At 38.9% G+C, this 14199-nt stretch overlaps 1 protein-coding gene, 1 long non-coding RNA gene and 1 pseudogene across 5 annotated transcripts in view; 1 reads left to right on the top strand and 2 right to left on the bottom strand.

Annotated features, from left to right (window-relative positions):
* LOC118537410 (uncharacterized) overlaps positions 1 to 4257 on the top strand; it is a 39032-nt gene extending 34775 nt beyond the window's left edge. The window contains exon 4 of the long non-coding RNA XR_013446424.1: positions 4118 to 4257. This is a non-coding gene — a long non-coding RNA (uncharacterized LOC118537410). The remainder of the gene's footprint in view (positions 1 to 4117) is intronic.
* Positions 661 to 14199, bottom strand: part of GSTCD (glutathione S-transferase C-terminal domain containing) — a 130226-nt gene continuing 116687 nt past the window's right edge. For all 4 annotated transcript variants that reach the window (XM_036094753.2, XM_036094752.2, XM_078069045.1 and 1 more), the window contains 4 exons: positions 13542 to 13675; positions 11558 to 11588; positions 6438 to 6507; positions 661 to 3207 (listed from right to left, as the gene is read on the bottom strand). In XM_036094753.2, the coding sequence (XP_035950646.2) occupies positions 3071 to 3207; positions 6438 to 6507; positions 11558 to 11588; positions 13542 to 13675 (372 nt within the window). In that variant the 3' untranslated portion in view covers positions 661 to 3070. The remainder of the gene's footprint in view (positions 3208 to 6437; positions 6508 to 11557; positions 11589 to 13541; positions 13676 to 14199) is intronic.
* LOC118537407 (Y-box-binding protein 1 pseudogene) lies at positions 8313 to 9410 on the bottom strand (annotated as a pseudogene).

Raw genomic sequence — 14199 nt, 5'->3', positions numbered from 1 at the left:
GTTAATGGGAGGGGTAAGAGGAGGGGATTTGGGTAGTGGGAACAACTTAAGGTAACAGCATCAAAACTATCAAATAATAAGTAAAACCAAACATCTATATTGAAAATTAGAAAATATTACTGAGAGTAATTAAAGAAGACATAAATATGTGGAAAGATATATTATGTTTATGGATTATAAGAGTCAATATTGCTAATATGTTCATTTTCCCTAAATTGATCTAAAGATTCCAGACAATACCAAAAATCCCAGCAGGCTATTTTTTTTTTAAGGAAATTGATAAGCCAATTTAAAAATTTATATGGAAATACAATGGATTTAGAACAGTTAAGACAATCTGGAAAATGAGAAGTGAAATTGGAAAATCACCTAATTTCAAGACTTACTATAAAGCTACAGTAATCAAACAAGTTAATGGAACAGACTAGAGACCCCATAGGCTCATACACATACATCAGTTAATTTTCAACTGAGGTGCCAAGTCAATTCAATAGGAAGAGAAAACGTTTTTAAATAAATGGTGCCAAAACAAATGTATATTTTTCAAAACCTACCTACCTCTATGTGAATATTGATTTGAGATGGATCATAGACCTAAAATGTAAAAAGCTAAAACCATAAAGTTTCTGTAGGAAAACATGGAAAAAAATCTTCATAACCTCAGGGTGGGTAAAGATTTATTATAGAGGACACAGAAAGTACACAGCAAAAACAGATAAATTAGGTTTCCTGAAAATTAAAACATTCATTATGAAAATTGAGTAGGCAAGCCACAGACTGGGAAAAATATTCTCAATACATATATCTGACAAAGAACTCTTAACCAGAATATATAAAGAACTCTTATAAACCAACAATAAAAAACCACAAACAACCTAATTTTAAAAATGAGTAAAAGACTTGAACATTGACTTAACAAATGATGCTTAGTATCACTAGTCATCTGAGAAATGAAAATTAAAATCCCAGTGAAGTACCATTTCATGTCCACCAGAATGGTTAAAATAAAAAAGACTGACAATATCAAGTGAGGGTGGTGTTGAGAATTAGAATTTTTATACATTGCTGGTGGGAATATAAAATGGTACAACCGTTTTGGAAAAACTGTTTGGCAATTGACATTCATTTATTCAATGACCCAGCAATTCTACTACTAGGTATTTATCCAAGAGAAATGAAAACATATGTCCACAAAAAGACTTGTACAAGAATATTTATAGGCCTTATTTGTAATATCCTCAAAGTGGAAATAACCCAAATAAATACCAATTGGAGAGTAAATAAATACATTTTGATAAATTTATATAATAGAATGTTACTTAAGAATAAGAAGAAACTATTGATACATATAGCAACATGGATATTTCTCAAAAAATACTATCTTGGGAATAAGAAGCCAGACACAAAAGACTACATACTAAATTACTTCATTTATATGAAGGACAAAAATAGGCAGAGAAAATGGAGGATGATAGAAATCAGAGAGATTTCTACCTTTGGGGTAGGTGAAGTTGAACAGAAAGAGACGTAAGAGAACTTTCTGTGCTGGTGGAAATATTCTATATCTTATTTCTGGTGGCAGTTGCATGGAGATTATATAATCTCCATATATATATATGTCAAAACTTCTCAAACTCAACACTTAAAATCTGTTATTTTATTGTCTGTAAATTATACCTCCATTTAAAAAAGAAAGCCCAGGATAAAAGAGCATGGTATATCTATAGGTAAAAATGACTAAAAAACTCAGGGCTGATGGTTAATTCTTTTCTTAAATTTTACCTCAGAAAACAAGAATTCAAGTCCCCCTCCCTTGAATAAATTATTTCTGCATTTTAAGTCATGATGATGAAAGAGTTGCTTATTAAAATCCTTTTTCTCATAGTATGTGTCATACAGGGCTTGAAAACATCAAAATCAATGAAATAAATCTCATCTCAAATGGAATAACCTAGGGCATGTAAAAGCTAAATAATTAGCAGCATGTGAGAGAGGACATGTCATCTGTCTTTAAAAAGTTCAGCTGGTGGACTGAGGAGAAGTGTGAGAAGAGAGAAATATTCAAATAAACTTCTAAACTCTGTACTCCTCCTACCTCCAATCTACATTCAATAAGTGTAATGTAAAGCAAAGTAATGTAACTAAAAAATATGGTTGATATCTGGAAAACAAATCCTGTGACCATACATTATATTATGACATAAAGAACTAATTCATTAATTTTTCTTTTACATGATTTATTCCATAGGCAAGGGACCATGTCTCTTGCAACTCATCTTTGTATCCTTAGAAGAATCTATGCCAGGGTCTTGAAAATAATGGATCCTCAGTAATTATTTATAAACTGGAATTCATTAATCAATGTATTTACTGATTAATTAGAATTTATGTCCAAATTACATACTCCCGCAGTGGGAAATTTCCTGCAAGTATTTTATGTCTTCATATAAAATGTCTGAACCAGTGATAATCTCATTTGGTAATTTATGGGAAACATATTTAAAGAAGTATATGAAATGAAATACAAGTCCATCTCATCCCAGCTTAAAAATTTAACCATACTGTATTTGCCTGACTGGATATTTTTAAAATTATAGAAAAAATACAATTGTTTAAAATACAACCAACCAACCAACCAATCCCACTGAGTCTAGTTTTGGCCTCCATTTGAATATCTAAATGATTATAAAGGCTGCAATGATTACAAAGGCTTCAATTCACTGTTTTGAATTGAACATCAAATTGGCAAGATGAGAAAAGCTGTGAAGTGAGAAGGAAATTGTTATTCCAGTGATGTAACCTCCACTGGTGAGTATTATTCTGTTGGCAGCTGAGACTTCAGGGGATTCTCACTATGAAAACCAGTGGTCCTTTAATCATACATTACAAGAGCATTTGTGATGCTTTGCAGGCAGCCTTTCTTCCATGATTTTCCTGCTGCTTTCCTTCCTGAGCACAATAAGTTCAATATGGCTAATGCTGTTTTCTAGTTATGCCAAGAACCTCCTAAATGCCACTGGGCTTTCATCATGAAGATGGATGGCCAAACATCAAATGTGAATATCTCCTTCTAAATGGGGACTCCCACGATCATGTTATTTTTGGGAGAGCAGCTCTCTGGCTCCATGGATATTACTTGAACGGAGTAACCACATTCTTCTGCAGCTCTTGCTCGATCCAGATCCACTAGGCACATGCACTGTTTTCCTGAAATACAATAAAATGGTATCATGAGACGCCCTACAGGGAACAGTGCAATTTCAATTTGTCCATCTATACAGCGACAAAATCTACAAGTATATGGCGAATGCTGTTTGCCCCCAAGTCCTGTTTAGTCTCTGTCAACCTAACTCTTGATCAGTACGGAGAAAATACAATCACATATGACAGTTCACAGATTTGTTTCTGCTGATAATTTAGAGAACGTTAACTTTCTTTTTTTTGAGAATGTTAACTTTTTAAAATGTATTTATAAATAAATCTCAAATACAGACTACAGATCCTATTTCCCACTTTGGTTAAAAATACATTTAAAGACCTTGTGCCTGCATTCCCTATGGAAATATATTACCTGTAACATTGTGAAAGAAATAACATCTATCTTTAATAATATTTAAAGTGTCATGCTAACAAAGAGGCATCTGAAAGATGGGCTACATTTGAACCTGGAATTTTTAGGACAAGGAAAAATGAGAAATGGAAAATATTTGAGAAAATTCTTATTTGTGCTTCAGTTATTTCAGGTGGATGTGTATGTTCAGTGTAACATAATCAATTTTCAGAACTCCTTCACCCCAATAAAATAGTGGTATTCAATCTTCTTTGTAATCTTTGGAAAACAAAAGAGAAAACCTGACTGGCAAGCAAAGCAGCTAATTTGTGTTCCTTTGGCAAATGCAAATTTCTATGTTAAAGGTAGCTCTGGAAATAAAAATGATTTGGGGTTGAATATATTCAAAGCTATGGTTCACTTTTATGCTTTCAGTTTCTTTAAATTCAGTATACAAACTTCATCCTCCAAAAGGCTACTGACTATGCAGAACTTAATTCCATTTTCCCTCCTATTTATAATAATGACTAAACATTATTTTTAAATAATTTATTTGGATGTCCACAGAAACTACTAAAATTGAATAGCTGCAGAAGTGAAGCCAGATAATTGAAACAGAGACGTTCTTCTGTGGAAGACAGAAGAACCCTCACAGAAAAACTGTGGAAGGTGAAGTCAGTAGGTAAGAATTGGCAATGAGACATTCAGATTTAAAATGTTTATTTTGTACTTTTTTCTTAAAAGCTCCTATGCCAAAAAGGATGAACTGTGTTAGAAATGATATAAAAAGAGAGGTCTTGAATTCCATTTAGGCGAAATCACCCCCCAACCCACCCCTCCCCGTTCATCAACAGTTGTGCGGCCGACGTTCTTTTTTTCCCTTAAAATACTGTTCATCTTTTAAGACATCTGTAAAGGCTCCCCCCAACCCACCTCCGTCTACTCTTCAGTTTAAAATGAAACATTCTCTGTCAGAATAGACGCCCTGCATTCCTTCAGTACCCACCCTGGGTTTACACTGCAGCTCCTTCACCCTTGGCTTTGATCCCAGTCCAGTTAATTTTTCCTTTTCTATTGCATAAAAGAATCTCATGTTTTCACATGTTGAAGAAGTACCTTTACAACTGAAATTCAGTTGTTGGTAGTCTCCCTTTGGGGGCCTTGAAAGCTTCCTAAAATGTTCACAGAACAAAAATATGGCCCATGCAAAGTACAGATGTCCACATTTGATGGAGTCCGTGACTTTGCACATGACCTTCCCTCCCCTCATGCCAGTGATCAGGCCAAATGTTCCTCCTCCTCTTCAACTCCAGCAACTTCCCATCTAGCACTCCCTCAACATTCACATGTACACTCAACTAGCTCAGAGAGTTGGGAATGGGGGAAGGAGGAGGCAGAGAAAAGGAGTGGGAAAGAGAAGGAGGTTGCATGCAGGAGAGAGAGGAAGAGCTTTTTCCATATCTTTATGCTCCGGAGTATGAGAAAGAAAAGGAAATCAGGTCTCAGATGCCTCTCTGTATGTATCTTGCTATGCTGACTTTGACTTTATTTATTTTTATTTTTTTAAAGATTTTATTTATTTATTTGACAGAGAGAGAGACACAGCGAGAGAGGGAACACAAGCAGGGGAGTGGGAGAGGGAGAAGCAGGTTTCCCGCGGAGCAGGGAGCCCGATGCAGGGCTCATCCCAGGACCTGGAATCATGACCTGAGCCGAAGGCAGACGCTTAACGACTGAGCCACCCAGGCGCCCCGCTGACTTTGACTTTAGAGTTTGAAGATAACTACTTCTCACACAACACAGTCCCTGTATGGAAGCTAATTATCACATCTGGTGCTCAGCCAAAGAAATGGCAATCTGTTTTCCAATATACTATGATGGCCTCCAATGTGGGGGCTCTTCTAAATAATTTTAAAGATTATTTTTGACTCCACTCAATCTTCTCAAGCCCTAATTTTGGAACCTAGCCTTCGTATCAGTTCATAGTGTGGCTCCATCATCTACCAGGTAAAGGATCCTGGACAAACTTTTGTCCCAGTCCTAAATAATAGTACATACCCCATAAGTATTTTCATTAGAATTTACTGAGATAATGGGTAAGGCATTTAGCTCAGCACTTAAATGCGCAGTCACTGTTAGCTGCTATTGTCCTTCTAAATGTGATTTCTTTTTCTAAAGCAAAGTCTTGGATAAATTCATTACTTAAACTTAAAATGCTATTGCAGGTCTTCCAATTAAGGTAATATTTACTATTACAGATGTTGAATAAATTGGTCTATGATTAATAATATACAAGTATACTTTTTTCCAAGAAAAAATGCTTATACATATTTTAACTAATTTTGGCATGCAAAGTTGATTTTTCCATCTTTATATTTTCTTCTGTGGCTTTAGACAGATCCCTCAGTTTGTTCATAACAGTAAGAAAGAGATTTCACATAATTCTGCTCAATGTACAAATACTGAAGATGAATTTAAAAGTATTAATGTTGGGCACCTGGGTGGCTTAGTCGTTTAGTGTCTGCCTTTGGCTCAGGTCATGGTCCCAGGATCCTGGGTTTGAGCCCCACATCGGGCTTCTTGCTCGGTGGGAAGCCTGCTTCTCCCTGTCCCACTCCCCCTGCTTGTTTTCCCTCTCTTGCTGTGTCTCTCTCTGTCAAATAAATGAATAAAATCTTTTTTAAAAAAGTATTAATGTTAACAAAAATGGGATAAAATACTCTTATACCTACAAAGACCTTTTCAACATGGATTGCCTTTTCTGGGAAAAACAAACTTGAGTTTCTTGTTGATAAATGGACCAGTTTTCCCCATATAGAGCCAGTCCATTCATTCCTAGGCATACCGTACGTAATCTACTCATCAGCTGCTCTGTGAAAACACATACCTACAAGTCTTCGTTGGGGTGGAAGCTGGACAGCTGTCTGATCCGCAAATCTACACAGAATCATGTGTTCCTAAAAGAAAAAAACGATAGAATGTGGGTCTATTTTAATCTTCTGCTTCAAAACTAAAAATTATAAAAACTACCTCACTTATCTGGAGTTCTACAGTTTAACTGAATAAAGTACTGCACAAGTAATAGCTCTGAAAGAAACACATTTTCAGAAAATGGTACTCAATAACTTTTTCCCCTTCAAGTAGACTGTTCTTCAGATGCAGTTCTTAAGAATGGATGCAAGGAAAATCCTCAGGCCAGTTAGCCAGTTGCTTTTAGCCAAAATAGGGTTACAATGCATGATTATCATGTGTTAAATGAAAAGACCTAAAATTCACTTATATTTTTCCTTTAATAAAATTTGAATCTCAGGAACATGGCTCCAAGAAGTCAGTCTAGGTGGCTTCCACCAGGAGAAAAGGCAGTACTGTAGAAGATCATCACTCTTTGTGGGTTCTGTGGTTCTGTAGTTCTCTGGGATACCCAGCAGAGTGCTGGCTGTTCCTATGCTTTTCTGGACTCTTCCCTTGTCCCTTTAGAGGAGAGGAAGCTGGCTCATTCACTCTCTCCTCACTCCAAAGGGCTGCGGGAGGTGCATCTACTTTAAGGGCAACCGTAAGAATGACCTGAGGGAGTGGGAGGAAAATTATTCTGCTTGACAATTTTAGGAAAGGCTGCTTTCATGTAAAAAGAACAAGGCTTTATAGGGGCAGAGAGCTGATGAGCCTGCACAGCGCTCTGAAATAGGCAAGCAGCCAAAGGTGAGTGCTCAGGCGGAGTGGGGGTACTGCGATGTTCCCACGGCAGCTGTTCATTCGGAACAGATGCAGTCTCCAAGTGTGCAAGTGATCTCACCTGTCAGCTTAGCCAAAGGCTTGAACTCCGATTCCTCATTTGTCCCCTTTCGTCTTTTGTACGTTCAACTTGAGGCCTCCGTTTTTTAATAAGGTAATTGAAGTGGCTGTGTGATATTGGTTCTTTTTGAAGGGTTACCTCTGTCTCAACTTTTATGCATTAAAACAACAACAACAACAACAACACTGTAATGTTCACTATAAAATTTAGTGGCCAATGGGTAGGACACTAATAAAGTGGCTCAAATGAGTAACTTGTATTAAGCAGCCGTGAACCGGCATCGACAAAGGGGCAGAAGAAGGATTTAGAATTACATAATTTGAAGAAAAAGCATGCCCTTTGTCTTCATAGTGTTTGAAAGTCAAGATTCACTTAATGTTGAGGCAATCGCCTCTGGTGTCCTTGCCAGATTTTACTGGAATTATTTGTGTATGTGTTCTCCCCAAGAGAAGTTAAATTCTGGAAGGGGAGGCACAGAGCAGAAGTCAGTAAAGATTTGCTCTATAAACTGAACTGTGGAGAAAAACACTTCCAAAGTAACTCTCAAGACATTTATTTATTTATTTATTTATTTATTTATTTATTTATTTATTTATTTTTATTAAGACTTTATTAACGGGTGCTTGCCGTTTGTTGATTTTTTTGAAAAAATCAAGTTGTAAACTTTTTATTACAAATTAAAAATGAGGTTCTTAAAAATCTCAACTTGACCAGATATGAAACAATTTAAAAACCTTTAAAGGTGTATTGAGAAAAACCAGGTTTTTTGTTGTTTTTTTTTAAACACGTCTGTCATTACCAAAACGAGACGTCTTTAGGTAAAAATAATAAAAACCCCATGCTGCATAGATAATGCAGATAGTTCTATTTATCTGGTCAGTGGGCAAAAAGCAAGCACTTAAGGTCTTCAGCTCCAATCTTTTGTTCATTTCTTATTGCTGGAATTTCATCTTCATTTCTTCGTGTTGGATGGCTAAACCAGATGATGGTAGAGATGGTAAGCCGGCATTTACTCAGCCCCGCCCTGCTCAGCCTCGGGAGCGGACGAATTCTCAGCTGGTGGATCGGCGGCTTTTGTCTCTTTGCCATCTTGTGGTTTAGGGTTTTCTGGGCGTCTGCGTCGGTAATTGAAGTTGCAACAGTACCGACGTTGAGATGGCTGCTGACCTTGGGTCTCATCTCCTTGATTTTCCCTATCTTCCTCGTTGCCGTCCTCTCTAGGCTGTCTTTGGCGAGGAGGACCCCTGCGGAATCGTGGTCTATAACCCCGATACCTATTCTGTCTCACTGGTCTGCCTTGTTCTCCTGCACCCTGGCTGTCAGCACCCTCCATCACTTCTCCCTGCACAGGAGGGTTGGAATGCCGTGGTCGCCGCGCGTAGGTCTCCGCAGGTAGTAAGGTGGGAAGCGTCGCCTGCCGTGGGCCCGGCGCTGTTGGGCCTGGCCTCCCGGAGCACTTTCCGATCCCTCGTTCTTTTCCCCACTCTCACTCTTCTGGTAATTCTGCTGGGAACTGCGTGGAGGACCCTGCGACGTGGACAGCGTCTAGAACGGTTACGGTCTGCTGCACGGTCACTGCCTTGCACTGGAACTCCACCAGGGCCTGGCACATTTGCTGCCCCGCACCCTTTTCTCCTTCAGCCACATCAAACTCCACGGTGTCTCCATCTCCTACACTGCGAAGGTACTTCCTGGGGTTATTCTTTATGGCGGTCTGGTGTACAAATACATCTTCCTTGGCGTCATTCCTGTGGATGAAACCGTATCCATTTCTTACATTGAACCATTTTACTGTTCCCAAAACCTTCGTTGCGATGACTTTCTTGTCCCCGCCGCCGGGGCCGCCGCTCCCTGCGCCGCTGCCAGTGGTGCCCGCTTGGTGTCGGCAGCGCTGAGGGCGAGGGCGGGTGGGGGCGGCGGGCGGCTGCTGGGTCTCGGCCTCACTGCTCATGGTTGCGGTGATGGTGACTGGGGCCGGCTGCGGCAGCTGCGGCTCCTCCGGGGTGTGATGGTAACTAGGCCGGCGGCGGCGGGGCTGCTCAGGGCTCTCTGGGGTCCGCTCTCCGCTCCCGCTACCGATGGAACTCAGTAACTCTCAAGACATTTAGGCACTACCTCCATGTAGTTCTGCCTGGCGGCCCACCCATCATGGTTCAGTTAAGAAATATCTTGCCACAGTATCCAAGAAGCTCAGACTTCTCTCTGGAGCCTTTATACCTGAGACCCTCAAAAGGGCTGGTGGCCAAGCAGCTTTTGGGGGTGTGAGAGAAGGAGTAGACCCAGTAGACTGGGTACCAGTGAGTTTTCTGGCCTCTGGAAGAGCCTGGGTACCCTGTCGCTATTCTTTAGAAATGTTACGTTCTTTTCTAGCCAGTGAGACTGGGGCACCCAACCTCTTCACTGCCCTAGGTTTTTTACACGCATCCTCTCAATTTGTTTTTAGCCAGCATCACTCAAAGAGGCATTAAAAACAGGGCCCTAGTTTTTGTTTATTTTTCAACTCATTGTCTACTCTATTGGCAGGGTCTTATAAGAGAAAGGTAAGGTGTTTTGAATATTATGAAAACAAAGTTCCTGGGGTCCTAATGTTTCCCAAAAACCTTACAGTTCCCTAAGACATACAAACTTAAAATCCAGTAAGCAAAGACCAGGGAAGTCTGGTTCTGGATGAAAGCATCAACACTCTTCCCTCTAGAGTATCTGTGTATGCTCAGAGCAGGGGGAGAGGTGAGGAGGGGGAAAGGGGCCGGTGGGAGACAGAGTTGGAGGTGCCTGTTTAAGGATTATAAAGTAGAGGTGAAGGAGATGTATGTGCCAAGCTGGTAGAAATGAACGTTTTTAAGTCACTGTCCCCCACTACTTAACCGGTGGGTGGAGAAGGGAAAAATCTTGAAAGGGGGGGCCTGGCATGTAAAATGAAACTATATATTTTTAGTGAGTCTGCAAGAAGTGAACTAAGAATCTAATTTATCAAGTTTTAATGGGATTATTCATGTATTTCTGGCAAATATCATTACCATTTTTTAGAATGCATTTGTCATGTTATTGACCAATTAGTTAGTGGTAATATTCAGAAAGCTGGAAACTAGTTTGCTCAGATTGATGCCTCAGAACTATGTAATGTTCTGACTACTGTTGAGAAACAGTGCTTGTATTTCTTCACGCCTTATGAGTAGAGGTGCTGCGTTTGTTCTGTACCAGGGGTTGGCAAACTCTGGCCTACGGGCCAAATCCAGCCTATGACCTCTTTTTGTATGGCTCTCAAGTTAAAAACAGTCTTTACATTTTTATTTTTATTTATTTTTTTTTTCTCAAAGATTTTATTTATTTATTTCACAGAGAGAGAGAGAGAGTGAGAGCAGGAACACAAGCAGGAGGAGCGGGAGAGGGAGAAGCAGGCTTCCTGCTGAGCAGGGAGCCCGATGTGGGGCTCGATCCCAGGAGTCTGGGATCATGACCTGAGCCGAAGGCAGACGCTTAACGACTAAGCCACGCAGGCGCCCCCAGTCTTTACATTTTTAAAAGATTGTACACCACCACCACCAAAAGCAACAAGAAACAGCAAGGACAAAGTAGAATAGCTGGGAAATTTTTAAGTGGCTGACAAAACCTAAAATGTTTACTGTCCGACCTTTTACAGAAAAATTTGCCTGTGTTCTAGATTATCTTCTCAAAGATGTTTATATAGTGAGCAACTCTGGAAAATACATAGTTTCACTCTGGAGCAAAGGGCAGGAATGCTTGCTTAAAGATTAAATCTTAAAACATTTGGGTTTCCTAAGCTCAGCTTCCCTTTCTTGTACTGTAATTCACTGTGTATTAGGTGTCGCATGGCCCATTATGTACTGCCTTGTGGGAACTGTCTCAGGAAGTCAGGACAAAAATGATGATAGTCTGGCTACTCCTACTGCCAGGTCTCTAATTCAGAAGTCTCCTATCTGCCGGCATCCATGAAATTGTGGCAGGCTAGCATGTGAACTTGCAGGGTAAACTCTCAGACCCTTCACAAGTCTTGCCACCTACTTGGGCTTTAATCTTGATTCACAAAACAAAACAAAACATAAAAAGTAAAACAAGCCTCCCATATTACATGTTGATGAGTAATTCCAAGATAACTATAGATTATATATACCATTCAAAATTTGGGAGGGGTAAAAATATAAAGAAGGAATAAAAAGTATATTAGAAAGACATCTAGAACTTTTTAAGGTTACCTTGTATGATAAAGTTTTCTTGAATTGTTCACTGAAATAGAAAAGAAAAAAAAGAGTTATTACTTTAAACACCAAAGATTAGGAGTCGAGATAGTCTATATATTTCTATATAGAAATATAGAAAAAACTATAAACAAAAGTAGGTATTTTATCTGAGGAGTACATAATGCTATCTTACGCTGAAAACTATGCCAGTTTGAAATGTCTTTATAAAAAGCCAAAAGCATACTCTCAGTATGCTATTAATTTTGAAGATTTTTTCAAGGATTGTTTATACTATTAGAGATGCACAACCATTTTTTTTTTTCTCTTCCCCACATCGGTGCACAAAGATCCAGGGGTTTTAAAATGTAGGTTTTACTACTATTTTAGATATGGTGAGGACAACAGATCAGGAGATGTTTGCCATGGAAAAGTTAGTTTTTTCCCAATAATTCCTAAGAGAGGGCATGCCATGCCACAGAGAGCCACATGGGGAAGCACCAGGGCTGCTTAGGAGGCAGAGGGAGTGGGATACAATGTGGGCAAGAGCCTTTATTATGGATTCCATTGGAAGAGATGGCAAGGCAGGATGAGCAAACTTAGGACTGGGTAGGACTGGATAATGTCAGTGGCTTTGGGGATAGGGGCTGTCCCTAGTTGTCTGGTACCTGACACAGGTGATTAGGGCAGGGGGATAATGGCCTGGGAATGGTCTTCCACTGACAAAAGGAGAAAATGGCAATAAATCTACAGAGATATGAAAAGCTGACAGACACTGAAGTAAGATTTTAAAATCAATTAAGTGAAGCCACAGGCTGAATAACTCAAATTAACATTCTTAAAAATCTTTATAGTGCTAGACTTACAGATTTCTTGATGGGTTGTAAAATATACATTTTATCTGTATAGATTCAGAACAGAGTGAAATTTCAGCTATTGAATAAACCTTAAGTTATACTTATTATTTGCCTTTCCAAAGTTCCTTTGGTTTTCTCTCAACTAGTTGCAAATTGTGGTAAAGAACAAAAAATGAAATAAAGAAAAAAAAATCAAAGACAAAAAAAAAGAAGGCTATTGTTTGTACTTTATTACTTTATTCAGAAGCCTTTAAGTATAAATTCTGATGGAAATTTTCTAATATTTCTTAAAAGTAATCATGCAATTGATCAAGAAATCTTTTTTTGACACATTATAGAATTTTTTTAAAACTAACATAATCTATTCTGTAATTAAAATGATCAGCATGATTCTCAATAACTGTGATTCAGAGAGTGAAATGTCATGAACACCAAGACAACAGCCCTCCACTAGGTTAGGCCAAAGTGGTGAGAAATAAAATGTCTCCCTCTTGTAGGTGGGATAAGAAGGACTGTAAAAATGGCTGTCCGGCTTGCAGATTAATCAGCACCCATGGGCAGTATTTAAAAATACTGCTGCTACTACCGTACCTGGCCACAGCTCACATTTTATTGAATGCTTACTCTGTGCCACTTCTAAGTGCTTTACATATATATCATTCAATTCTCACAAAAACCTTGAGGTAATTACTATTATAACCTCCATTTTATAGATGAGAAAATGTAGGCAAAAAGAGCTGAAGTAAATTGCCTGAAGTGAAACGACTTATAAAAGTCTGAGGAGCCGATGTTTGCCCCCCCCCCTCCACCGGGCGACGGAAGACTTCCGGGTCCTAAGCACTTAACCACAACACCTGCTGCCTCTCAGAGGTGATGAGAAGTGCTGAACCTATCAGATTTCTTAGTCAGCCAGCTCACTCTCAGATAGACTTGCTTCTAAATTTCAGGAGCTGGGTCCAGGAGAAAAATCAAGGAGCAGCCATAGAGGAGATCCTCTCTTCCTTATATAACTTATAAACAGTACCTGCTGTGGAAAGAGGAAGTGAGTTCAAAAGTGAAATCTCATTGCAACTTTGTATCAAATGAGTTTCCTGCTTTAGCTTTATTCCCCACATTGGTGTCTTAGGGTGAACACTACATTTCACCTTTTGGGAAAATTAAACTTTGAGGTGTTCTGAATGAAACCATAACAGCAAGGGCACGTGACAAAGGAAGCCCGTGTTTTGATGCAGTGCTCTATCACCATGTCTGTTGCCACTCCACAAGCATGCAGTGCCACCTGGAAAACAAAACCAGACATCAGCACTAAGTTCCTGCTTAACCAACAATGCTACTTCTGTGCCTTTTTCCTTTTTTTTTGTTTTTAACTCTTTGTGAGGACTGATCCTCTGGAGGTTTCAAGTTACCAGAGCATTATTCCATAATAGTTTAGATAGTTCTCATTTGGACATACTGCAGGACTAGTTAGCTATTCATATTAATTAAGAAAGCTAAGAAAGATTGAAAGATTACAAATGGAACATTGCAAATGAAGCATAAGATTCATTCAGTGGAAAATCTGACATGATGTTAAATATGGAAAATTTAATATGTATGCATGTCTCTAAACTAGTTCTCTTGCTGATTATGAATTGTGGCAGGAACGCTAGACTGAAATCTGAATTTCTAGTCTCAAACTGTAGTTGCCTATGAGATCCTGGGCCATTTAAAATTTAACTTCTTTGGGCTTGGTCTGCTCCACTATAAACTATGGTTACCAATATTTACATATAACAATGCTGTTGCAAAACTTAAATAAAAATG

This window comes from Halichoerus grypus, chromosome 3, assembly GCF_964656455.1.
Source record: "Halichoerus grypus chromosome 3, mHalGry1.hap1.1, whole genome shotgun sequence".
Taxonomy (NCBI): domain Eukaryota; kingdom Metazoa; phylum Chordata; class Mammalia; order Carnivora; family Phocidae; genus Halichoerus; species Halichoerus grypus.
Note: the sequence above shows the minus strand (reverse complement) of the source record. Positions and strands in the feature narration are given on the sequence as shown.